The 11,906-nt window shown below is 31.3% G+C and overlaps 2 protein-coding genes across 5 annotated transcripts; both read left to right on the forward strand.

Moving 5' to 3' along the window:
- Nucleotides 1-217: 217 nt before the first annotated feature.
- On the forward strand, nucleotides 218-3,742 carry LOC114182201. Of its 3 annotated transcripts, XM_028069004.1 has the most exons (3): nucleotides 219-419; nucleotides 2,460-3,244; nucleotides 3,329-3,742. In XM_028069004.1, the coding sequence occupies exons 2-3, from the start codon at nucleotides 2,559-2,561 to the stop codon at nucleotides 3,342-3,344; spliced, it is 702 nt and encodes a 233-aa protein (XP_027924805.1). In that variant the 5' UTR covers nucleotides 219-419; nucleotides 2,460-2,558; the 3' UTR covers nucleotides 3,345-3,742. The 3 variants fall into 3 exon arrangements, with proteins under 3 accessions (XP_027924804.1, XP_027924805.1, XP_027924803.1); XM_028069003.1 differs by having other exon boundaries at nucleotides 218-419; nucleotides 2,558-3,742; XM_028069002.1 differs by having other exon boundaries at nucleotides 2,460-3,742.
- A 1,524-nt stretch (nucleotides 3,743-5,266) lies between these two features.
- LOC114181083 lies at nucleotides 5,267-9,517 on the forward strand. Of its 2 annotated transcripts, none has more exons than XM_028067420.1 (6): nucleotides 5,267-5,691; nucleotides 6,485-6,634; nucleotides 6,910-7,168; nucleotides 7,401-7,619; nucleotides 7,723-7,865; nucleotides 9,042-9,517. In XM_028067420.1, the coding sequence occupies exons 1-6, from the start codon at nucleotides 5,350-5,352 to the stop codon at nucleotides 9,048-9,050; spliced, it is 1,122 nt and encodes a 373-aa protein (XP_027923221.1). In that variant the 5' UTR covers nucleotides 5,267-5,349; the 3' UTR covers nucleotides 9,051-9,517. The 2 variants fall into 2 exon arrangements, with proteins under 2 accessions (XP_027923221.1, XP_027923220.1); XM_028067419.1 differs by having other exon boundaries at nucleotides 5,270-5,691; nucleotides 9,056-9,517.
- Nucleotides 9,518-11,906: the final 2,389 nt, after the last annotated feature.

Below are 11,906 nucleotides of genomic sequence, written 5' to 3' on the forward strand. Positions count from 1 at the left end.
TTATTTTATAAGTATATTCATAATTAAATTTAAAAATATCAAATTAAAAAAAACAAAAATAAAATGATTATTTTAATTTTAAAAATTATTTAATAGATAAATGTAGAAAACTAATATAAACAAATTTCTATATATTTTACCGGTGAAAATCCATACATTACGCATATTTCACTTTTTGTTATGATCGATTTTTTTATATAAAGAGAGAGAATCTTGAACCATTTTGAGAGAGATTCACTTATTCATCTCTCACTTTGTTAGATATCAAGGCCTTTGCGTGGGTGGGACCAGGTCAATCAACGACGTCGTTTACCAGTGAGTTGGTTTCAGTCAAATTGGGGAAGCCACCCTTTCTCTCTCTCACATGGTGCCACTGTCCTCATCTCTCTTCGCCAAGCCTCTAATTTTGCGCCAAACCGGTATTCTCTTATTTTCCCCCATCTAATTTCGTTTCTGCTTGTTATTCTTTTTCTTTTCGTGTTTCTCAAGACGCTTGGTTTTTGAATTAGGTTTTTTGCTGACAACTGATTTGGGATTGAAATTTGCTATTTTTTTTTCGTGTTGATTGAGTGGTTAAAATGTTGACTGTTTTGTTGTTGACGGGGGTTTTGGGATTTTTAAGAAGTTGATTTTGATTTCTGAACCTCCATTAGAATTGGGGCTAGCTATGAAATGAAGTGAAGTTTGATATGAACTATGCAGAAGTGAAAATATCAAATCTTTGTCTTTTTTTCCCTTAAAATTCTGCCTTTTAAACAGTCTCCTGATCTCTCAATTGGGCGATAGGGTTATTGAAGAAATAAAGGCATAGTTTTTAATATACATGGATAAAAAAATTGGTTTTATGTTTTTTTTTTTTATATTAAAAAAATTTGTGTGTTTCTTTCTCCTAATTACATAAAATTCAAACACAGGAGATTGGCCTAGTAAGTTTCTTATCTGCTATAAAATTATTAATAGCTTAAATGGGTTGGAAACTCTGGAGTTAAATTTTTAGCTAATATGCATTTGCGTTATTGGGTGCCACAATAGTTGATTTCATTGGTATCTACATGCCAAGCTTTTCGTGTGCTTGGCCAAAACGAAAAGTTTAATGCTGATCATTAGGTGGTGAGTTTTGATGTTAATGTTAATATAACTGTATGGTTGAGTTATGCTATATAGTTGAGTCAGTGCATATAAGAGTAAGCAGCTAGTTAAAATATGTTACTCGTATTTGTTTACTGATGGGTGACTGGATTGAACTATCTTTATTTATATACCATCAATTGCAGTAGTGTTGTGTGTGTAACACCCGTCAGAATGCTACTAAATTACTTCGAAAACAAATTACACGGATTTTAAAATTAAAAAAAAAAAAACTTTTAACTTATAACTTTTATACCACCGTTTTAAACATAAAAAAATTAACTTTGATACCACCATTTTATAATTATTCACATTTAATAATTTAAATATTATTTAAAATAAAATAATTACTTTCCTTAAATTAACTAATTTTTCGGATCTTACAGTATGCATGCTTCATGATCATACCTGTAGATTGTAATCGTGAATACATCCACACATGCCTACGTTTGTGTTCTTCATGTCTAGTATTCTGTACAAAACAGTGGTTGGAAACTTCTTCTTAGGACTGAAAGCAACTTCTTAAAAACAAAACTTATTATATGGCTAGATGCTATGCTGTATTGAGATTTTGTTTGCTAATGTCTTTTCATCTACTTGGGTATAAGTTCCTCTGGTTCCATGTTTATTAATTGTGTAGGGTAGAGGTGGTGGCATATGGCCATTTTTTTATCAAACACTGAAAAGCTTGATTTTTATTGAAATATGTAGGTCATCAGGGCTGTTTGCTCCCTGGATCCTACTAACCTATGCTTCATATTTAGGGAGTAGCAAGCATGGATGATAATATTCATTAGTTCTTTCATGAGTATGATTAAAGAAATTACTTTCTATGCGTTAGTGTGTGACACTGACATTCTTGCCAGTTGGCTGGCCCTTTCACTCCCAATCCCAAAGGATAAACAGGAAAAAGTTGGATTTTAACTACTGACAGAGTAATGTGGAATATACTTATTAGTTTATATTTGATTGATTTACTTTACAAAGTATATTAAATGCATGTAGTATGAAGTTGTATCATTTATGTCTTGTTTGAATTTGGCTGCTTGCTCACAAGAACGAACAGAAAACTCAAGAAAATCTTTATAGGTACAAAAATGTATATTAATGGTGTTAATATAGTTCCTGATTGGTAATGGTTATAGAAAGTGTGTCAAATGCATGCAGTAGATTAACTGGATTGCAGATGATCATGGCTATAGCTTTACTTCAAATGAATTTAACTTCTGTCTATACAAAATTTATATTGTCGAGTCAAAATGTTATTATCACAATTTTTTTTTGTATAGTTTTTGGTTGATTCTTGTTACTCATGTGAGCTTGTCCTGCAGGCATGTTACAGATTTATGCTTTTGGCTCAGTCATCATTAATGATAAATTGACATCTGGATGACACTTCCTGATTGGTTATTTACATATTGTAATTCAGAATGTGGAGCTTTGCATCAAATTGCATTGCTGGAACTGTGGGAGTGAAAAATGATTCTTCAAAGCCTACTCATTCTACTTCAGAATGTTCTGACGACGAGACTTCTATTATGGGCAGAGAGGAAGGACTTGAATGCCCAATATGCTGGGAATCTTTCAATATTGTTGAAAACGTGCCCTATGTTTTATGGTGTGGCCATACTCTTTGTAAAAATTGTATCCTTGGATTGCAATGGGCTGTTGTGAAATTTCCAACGCTGCCTGTTCAACTTCCCCTTTTCATCTCCTGTCCATGGTGCAACCTTCTATCTTTCCGTTTAGTTTACCGTGGAAATCTTAAATTCCCTCGCAAAAACTACTTTCTTCTCTGGATGGTTGAGAGCATGAATGGTGATAGACTGAAATCACATTCACCTTTCTGTGGTGATAACCAACAACTCTCAATGAATATGGGAAGCCAGGTAAGCCATGGAAACCATCGGAGGGGGCAAGTTCGCCATCCAGAGGTATCAAATTATAATCAATATCATGGCAATACTGGTAATCTCCTCAATATGGAAAGACTGTATCTTTATTTTCGGAAGTCACTATTGTTCTTTGTCCAGGTGACGGCAAAGTTCCCATTGGTCATTATATTTCTTTTGATTGTCTTGTATGCAATACCAGCCAGTGCTGCCATTTTGGCTCTGTATGTACTTGTTACAATTCTGTTTGCCCTCCCATCTTTTCTCATTTTGTACTTCTCTTATCCTAGTTTGGATTGGCTTGTCAGGGAAATCATCGCTTAAGATTGTGAACTAGTACAGGCGCCAACCTTGCAAGCATTAAGTCAACAACATATATATTCTACTTTGTAATTAGCCGACATCCCTTTTACAAGCTCTCATTTATCTTCCCATTCAGGGTCACTCTCAATCTCTGTATACTTGAGTCTTGATTTTAGCTTTAGTTGAAGTTGGCTAGTTGGTGGAACCAGGGCTGTGGTTGGGTAATGGTAAATTCTTGTGCCTTTTTCCTGGTGGCAAGTATTTGTCTGATTTTTATTTTGTATGGATGGACACATGGATGCTACTTCCATCACAGCTTATACTATTATGTTTCTTAAGTTGTACATAGTAATCTTGTTATTTGCTGTCTATGTATGGAAATACAATCTGCATAATTTGAAATTAGTGACTTTCCTTTGCTTGGCTGCTACAACTTCTGCTACTCTAAGTAAGAAGTTTATGTTTAATGTATGTCTGGGTGGCACCTTGTTTAAGAAATGCATGTCTCACATTTTATGCATAAATAATGGAGTTTGACAAAGGTTTTAAGTAGATGAAACAGTTTATTCCATTTGTCGGTGTACTTATGCAGTCTGAAATAAACTGCTCATGCAACAATTGGTTATAGGCACAGTGGTATTAATATGGATCACAATGACTTAAGCAGAAATTGAGCACTCCTCCGATGTTTTCTTTAATAATATTTTGTTTACAAAATGGAAGTGGAGACTAGAAGTGGAACAATATGAAATGTAGAAGGATGTGCTTGAATCAAAGTATGAGTCATAAAGGAACATAAAAGTTAACCGCAGAGACAAGGAAGAAGCTTCCTGACGGAGAGATATATGTAGAATATGAAAGAAATGGGAATGCGATAATTAGTTTAACAATAGTATAGATTGGTTTAACAAATGAATTAAAATCAGTAATTAATATTTAGTCTTTTAATCACCTGAATATTTTATCAGTACTCAATATGTAAAGTATTATAATTTAATCTTAAATTTTATAACCTCGTATCAAAGAGTTCTTAAAAAATTAATTTAATATTGAATTGATCCTGAAATATTACATATTACAATTAACAAATTTTAATTAATTACATTTTTTATATATTCAATCATTATACATTCAAGGACTAATAGAAACTAAATCATACTGATCTATGTATTCAAATATCAAAACCATTATTTATCTTATTTTTAATTATACAAAGTTGTCTTATTGTTATTTTGTTTTTATTTCCAATATTTACATAGAAATGAATAAATTTTATTACAAAGATTTGATAAAAGCTTTTAAAAAAAATAGTGACATTTTATAATTAAAAATCAATTTTTTCCAAAAAGAACCAATTCAAAAAACTCCACCAAGTTTATAATGTATTGTTTAATTATACATAATGTAATTATATTTATAGTTGTACATTATTATTATTATTATTATTTAATTATAAATATGTATATTCATTATTACCATTTATAATTAGTTGATAATAAAATTACATAAATGTTAATTACAAAATTGAAGATTGTTTTGAGTAATTTGCATTAAACTTTCATGCAAATGAAATAGGTTTAGATATAATTTTTGTTTTTTATTTAATCCAAAACATTACCTCTTATCTTAAATAAAAGTATCTAGTCTTCTAAAAAAATCACAATTCTTGTATGTATTCTATTTTAAATATGTTCACTTGTAGAAATACTTAATTTTTCAAAATGTAACAAATAAATACAAACAAACTTAAAGATTAGACCACAACACAACAGAGTAACTAAAATTGAAATGAGTTATTAAGCTCAAGCTCTAATTAATTAGAGAGGCAACATAGTCCAAAAACAAAACTTTCTCTAAATTTTGTCCTGATTCAAAGGTAGTTATTTTTTCTTGTACACTTCAAACATTAACATTACTTCACTGCTTCCACAATTAATCTGAGGTTCATAAACATCTATGTAGAACAATCCACCAACCAAATTCCACGTGTCCAAAGCATATCCAACAATGCTTCCCACTGCACTTGATGATTACAGTTTCAAAACCATTGCTTTATGGTGACAGAGTGAGGTTTCATCAAAAAATGGTGGCACCCATTGCTGTTTCTTCTCCAAAGTCCACACTTTTGCAGAACCCCATCTATTTGGGTGACTCATCTTCAAGCTTTTTTGGGGGATCTTTGAAGGGTCTTTGCTTGCATCTGAAACCAAGGCCACAAAGAAGAGACTTTTCCAATTTGGCTGTGGCTTCTGCTTCTGCCACCCCAAGTGTCGGAAAGAGCAATTCTGGTGGCAGGTTTTACTTCAACATCACTGGATTTCCTTTCCCACTTGGTCCTTTTCTCAATAGACGCACTATTAGAACTGAGGTATTCAATCTTGCTTTATCTCGTGTTTGAATGACTCTTTTGATCATTGAATTGATTTGGTTGAGGTTTTTGTTCCTTGAGTTGCATATCTATGACTTGATGTTGTAGTAATGTAGTCATCTCATGAATGCAAAAGTTTTTGCTCTCTGAATCAATCAGAAATCATTCTAATGACTTTTAAGGAGGTTGTTATAAAGAGATCAACAAGTTTGATTATTTCATTTTAGATGATGCTGTAAAAAACCTTTACAATGTCAACATTTTTTTTATCTAATTTCTGTGGGAAAATTGTTTCACGCTATATCAGAAGGATTATTGGTTGAATGAACAATGAAGAAATTCCTGAGACTAGATGTGCAAATCACTCTAACCTCTACTTTTATTGAATTCAATTCAAATCAAATGCTTTTAACTACTTGGTGCAATAAGTTTTGTTTTGGCTTTGCATAGTGAAAGCTTAGTTGCATGTTGTTGGTATTTCCTTGTACATAGAAGTCATGTTATTTGTTGTGAACATTTTTGCTGCAAATTTTGGCTGGAAATTCTGTTTTTGAGACACTAAGTGTGTGTTTGGTTTAACTCTTGGGAGCTCAAACCCAAGTTTACTTTGCATTGAAAGTCACAACAAATTTTTGTTTTGTTTCATTGAGCTGGATCGTTTTCAAAGCAAAACCATAAAGTTTTTCGGTTGAATGAGATTTTCGGTTTCATTCAACTAAATTTAATTTTTCTAACTGTAATCCAAACACACCCTAACAGGTACTGTTCTCTGAAACTCTGAAACATGTTGTAGGCTGTGAAGGGTTGTATATGGCTATTCGAACAGGAGCAGGCATTAGGCTTCAGCAGTGTTTCCACAAACATAAGAATGACTGTTATCAAACTCAAATCTGGGGGCTTATGGGTTCATGCACCCATAGCACCAACCGATGAGTGTATTCAGGTTCCACTCTCTGACACTCTATTCCCTCACTTTGATCTTGCAAACTTGTAAATTGTAGTAAAACTCAATGAAGTAAAACAGTGTTAGTGTTTTGAAATCTGCAAAATTGAAGAGACTAATGCAAACTTTGATTCCTTATCAATGCTGCTTTGCAATTTGTATGACTTGATCCAAGGTTACTTATATGAAACATGAATATAGTAAAAAAAAAACATATCAAGAGGGTGATTTTGTTATGCCTTCTTAACATGCCATTTTTTTTTGGTTTCTTGCAGCTTATTAAGGAATTGGGGGCTCCTGTTGAATATATTGTTCTCCCCACTTTTGCTTATGAGCACAAAGTATTTGTTGGTCCATTTTCTAGAAAATTTCCCCTTGCTCAGGTGTGGGTGGCACCAAGGCAATGGAGTTGGCCATTGAACTTACCATTGGAATTCTTCGGTATTTTTCGCGCTAAAACCTTGAAAGACGATGATTTATCCACTCCTTGGGCTGGAGAAATAGAGCAAAAGATTCTAAGCTCACCAGAAGTTGGTAATTACCACTTCTTCATACATAATTTTAGACTTGAGGCTTGTTTGAGTAAAGAGCTAAACTAAAACACTAATCTAATCAGAGCTTATTAGATAAACTTTCTTCAATAAACTTCACAATCAAGTTTATTGAAATAGGCTACAACAAAAGAGAAAGAACCGTTATAATAAGGCTTGTAGAATCTCTTCTAAATCCGTGCTGAAAAATATTTTTTTGCTCGTGGTTGTTTCAGGAATTGGACCTTATGTGGAGGTAGCTTTCTACCACAAACCTTCAAAAACACTATTGGTGACAGATGCTGTTATTTTTGTCCCAAGACAACCACCTGAGTGTATAAGCAAAGAATCCTTATTAGCATCTGCAAAAAATGGTTTGGCTGTGAAACTTCTCAGTAAAGGAAAGGAGGTACCTGATGAACCTGTAGTTGACAACAAAAGGAACCGGCAAAAAGGTTGGCTCTATATTGTGATTATTGTTGTTTTCAACTTGTACAAAGCTTGTTCCTTTTCACTTGACATCACTGTCAAATTGACACTGATTGTTCTATTCTGCAGGATGGGAAAGAATGGTGCTACAAATCTTGTTTCTTGGTCCATCAAATCTTTTAGAACCCAATGCAAGCTTTGCACAGATGTCACAGAAGTTGATAGTTTCACCAATTGTTAAGACTCTGGTCTTCAGTAAAGTTCCTGAAAAGGTAATATACTATCTGTCATATAATGCTGATAAAAAAAAAACTGTCATATAATATCTTTTCTATTAAGAATACTTTGATCTATTTCTATTTGATGTATAGCTATTAGTTGACAACTATCTGTTCAACCTTAAAAAAAAATCTGTTTTACATTATTCTGTCCTGGATGTAGTTAAATTTATGTCAGACACATGTCCTTCAGTGTAATGTGCAATGATGTTCCACAAAAGTATGATATCCTTAAATTTTTTATACTCACGGTTAAATATGTTAAAATGTTCTTGGTGGGTTCTAGATAAACAAAATTAATGCATTTTAGTGGGTTAAAATCAGTTTAATCGGTTGCATATCTGATTAATTGTGATTTAATCAATTAAATCAGACAAGTTTCAGATTTTGCCTTTTATTTTCTAATATGTATATCTGATATATTTGTTCTTTTTTTATTTTCCATATTTCACTTTGAACAATTCAATGGATTAAATCAGGAATGTCTAAGAACTTTTCTACAACTTTGGACTTTAGAATAATTCCATAAATTGTCATATTAGTATCAAAAACCTGACAGGATCAGGATAATGCTTATCATCTAATTCAATACATAAAGACTATCTGTAGTCTTATTTTCTATATGGAGATCTTTTACATGACTAGGTCCCTCGATTTTTTTCCTTACTTTCATTGAAAAGGGTTTTCAATTGTTACTAGTCTTCTTCTCTTTTCTATTCTTATTTTTGTTCCCACATAGTTCCTATTTTCATTTGCAGAAGAGGGAATATGATGTGTTAATCCCCCCAACCATATATGTGTGTTGTCCTTATGTTTTATATTTTTGGCTCTAGCTTTGTAGAAATCTCTTTTTCCTAGTCAAGTCTGGTGTTTATGCTTCATCAGCGTAGGAATAGATATTAATGAGTGGTCAGATAGCAGCCAGATATAAATTGTAAAGTGATGTTTACACTTACTTTTTTACTGTAAATGCAAATTATAGTCTTAGCTTATCTGCGGTCGATGTAGTATTTCCAACACCACCATTTCTAATAGTATACAATGATTGAACTCTGAACTAAAAGTGAAAACTAACTAAACCAAGATAATTCTGAGAGTAAAAAATTTGAATTGAAAATGTTGAGGGAACAAAAATAGATGAAAATGAGGTGAATTGACATTTTGTGTTAGTTATTATGATCCAGGTGAGAGAGTGGGTTGATAGCATTTCCAGAGATTGGAGGTTCAAGAGAATAATCCCTGCTCACTTTGCTGGTCCAATAAGTGCAAGCAGGTCTGATTTCAGGGCTGCATTTGCATTTCTTGATGAGTTTCTGGTGGAAAGTAATGGTGCATGGCCTTCACTGTCCCTTCTCTTCTCATCAATCATGGGAAAAGCAGCCACCTATTTTCCTCCAGATGACATGAGGACCCTTTCATCCCTTGACCAGTTTTTGGTGTCTGTTGGAGCTGTCAAGAAAACTGTTTCAGGAAGGAAAAGGTGAGAGTGAAAGAGAGAGAGAGAGAGAGAGAGGTGCATCACAACTTGTTAACTTTGCAAGTGTAAAATTAGTATAATTTTGTTGCAGGTGGAGTTTGATCCTTAAAGATGTAAATTTTGTTTGACATTGATTATACAAATAGAGAAGATATTTTGCATGGAAAAAGATCTGAGATATACGTGAAAGGATATGAATTTGAATTTTCTGTCAGATTTTTTTTGCTATTTCTCTACTACTGTGTCTCTATAATATATTAATTATCACTAATTTTAACGTTTTAAAATATATTAAAAAGATATTTAAAGTATTAATATACTGTATTTTTAATGTTCAGCAAAAGACAGTATCCGAAAAATTAATAAAAAATTTGGAGTCGATATGATATGGGTAAAACCTCGGTGATTTAGAGTTAATAATTTAAATTGAGTTGTAAATTCTACATTAGTTAAAAATATTACGTAAGATGAGTAAGGGGAAACATATATAGCTTGAAAAATGTTAGAAAATTATTGTAATGTAATGTAACAATATGGTTAGACAGAAGTAATGTTAAGGTACACATGGAATCCACCAAGTTATGTGATTTTTAATAAATTTTATCTAATAATAAGAATGTGTTCAAACAAAGTATTTGAGAATAAAAAAAATTACATAATTGAAAATCACCATGAGCTCGATGAATGAACCTATAAGGAACACAAAATTGAGTGTTCTTAACCTTTTTCACAATTTGTAAATTTTGATTATATAAAGATTGATTGAGATTATGAAAACGAGAAGGATGGAGACTGTGACAAATTTTCAAGTTAGTGGGTGTGATGTTAGTTTTTCTTTTTATAATAATTTATGATTGGACGGTGATGTATTTTTTCTACAAAATATTGTAATTAAATTCTTCTTTATATAAAGCAAGCAAGCTCTGATAATAAAAAAAATCAATTAGGAAATATTATATCATTAGAATTCAATTAGCTTTGATAATGCATATTTTTACGTTCTATTTTGTTTTGTCGTTATAAATTTCTCTACAACTAGTAATGTTTCATTTTATCATTTTCTTTAATCTCACATATTATTGTTTGTTAAACTTTTGACATTGATGTATTAAACAAAACAAATAAAAATATTTTCATTGTTTCCAAATTCTACAAAACAATTTTTTTATTTTATTTTGAGTTAAATATGTTTTTGGTCCCTTAATTTTTAGTAAATTTTGGAATTAGTCTATTTTGAAACTTTAAACCAATTTAGTCCTTCATCTTTTGAAATACGTGGATTTAGTCATTTTAATCAAATTTTGCTAAGTTTATTTGACATTTCGAGTACATTTCACAATAATATTTGACTTAACATTAAAGCAAAAATGTGTCAAACAGTATAAACAACTCAAATACAATCCTAAAATGCGTACGAAACATCAAATAAAGCTAACAAAATTTGATTAAAAGGACTAAATCCACGTATTCTGAAAAATGAAGAACTAAATTGGTCCAAAGTTTCAAAATGGACTAATTCCAAACTTCATTGAAAGTTAAGGGATCAAAAACATATTTAACTCTTTTTATTTTTTGTCACGTGGTCGTTTTATTATGAACTTAAAATATTAGTAAAACGTGTGAAAATTACAATAAATTGATGGTAAAGAATTTAGAAAAGATTAGGGGATAAAATTTGGGTAACGATCAGTGAAAATAAAAATGTGCCGTTCTAAACTTTAGAGTTAAATAATATATAACTTATGACTAATCGAATTATTTAATAATTTAAATATGAATTAAATATATTTTTAGTTCTTAAAATAAAACTAAAATTAACATGATTTCCTTGTTAACTCTATTTTATAGTTTCTTGATCATTTCTTTTAACAATTAAATGGGTAGGTTTTTTTTCCTACTACGTACTACTCTATAACTATGAGGGTACAGGAAGCAAAATCATACGAGATTTTTGCTGGACTTCTACTTCCTACACTCCATAATTTCTTTGCCCACCTCTCAAACTTTCGAAATGATATTTTATCTTTCAGAACAGTAACTTTCAAATTACATATTACAAAAGTTTTTCGGAACAAGTTTTTTTAAATTTTCTAAATAATATTTCCGAAACGAAATTTTGAAACAAAATTTCTAGAACATGATTTCTGGAACAAAATTTTATGAAATGTGTCTCGAAATAAAATTTTCAGAATGATTTTTTTTTTTTTAATTCAAAACTCATGAAAATGTCTCACTTTATGGATTTTTCTAAATGCTCATCATACATGAAATATGTTTCGAAAAGAGCTTTCCATAACACAATAAATACATTCTAAAATAAAATTTTCTGAATGAGTTTTCTTTTTTTTTACTATTTTTTTCTTCTTCTCTTTCCGTAATGTTTTTCCTCTCTAACAGCGACGGTGGTGGAAGTGGTGGCAATGATGGTACAGTGTGGTGCAATGATGAAAGGTATTTAAGTCTTTTTCTAATATTGTGGAGTGCAATTAGTAATTAGGGGTACAGCAACTAAAAGCCTTTTTTGCTGCAAAAAATAATGATTCCACTAGAACTTATTA

This window comes from Vigna unguiculata, chromosome 4 (genome assembly GCF_004118075.2).
Source record: "Vigna unguiculata cultivar IT97K-499-35 chromosome 4, ASM411807v1, whole genome shotgun sequence".
Lineage (NCBI taxonomy): Eukaryota > Viridiplantae > Streptophyta > Magnoliopsida > Fabales > Fabaceae > Vigna > Vigna unguiculata.

Coding starts and splice junctions, on each gene's coding strand:
- LOC114182201 (XM_028069003.1), top strand. CDS start 2,559: ATGTGGAGCTTTGCATCAAATTGCATTGCTGGAACTGTGGGAGTGAAA.
- LOC114181083 (XM_028067419.1), top strand. CDS start 5,350: ATGATTACAGTTTCAAAACCATTGCTTTATGGTGACAGAGTGAGGTTT. Junction 6,635..6,909: donor CAACCGATGAGTGTATTCAG/GTTCCACTCTCT, acceptor GGTTTCTTGCAG/CTTATTAAGGAATTGGGGGC. Junction 7,866..9,055: donor TCAGTAAAGTTCCTGAAAAG/GTAATATACTAT, acceptor ATTATGATCCAG/GTGAGAGAGTGGGTTGATAG.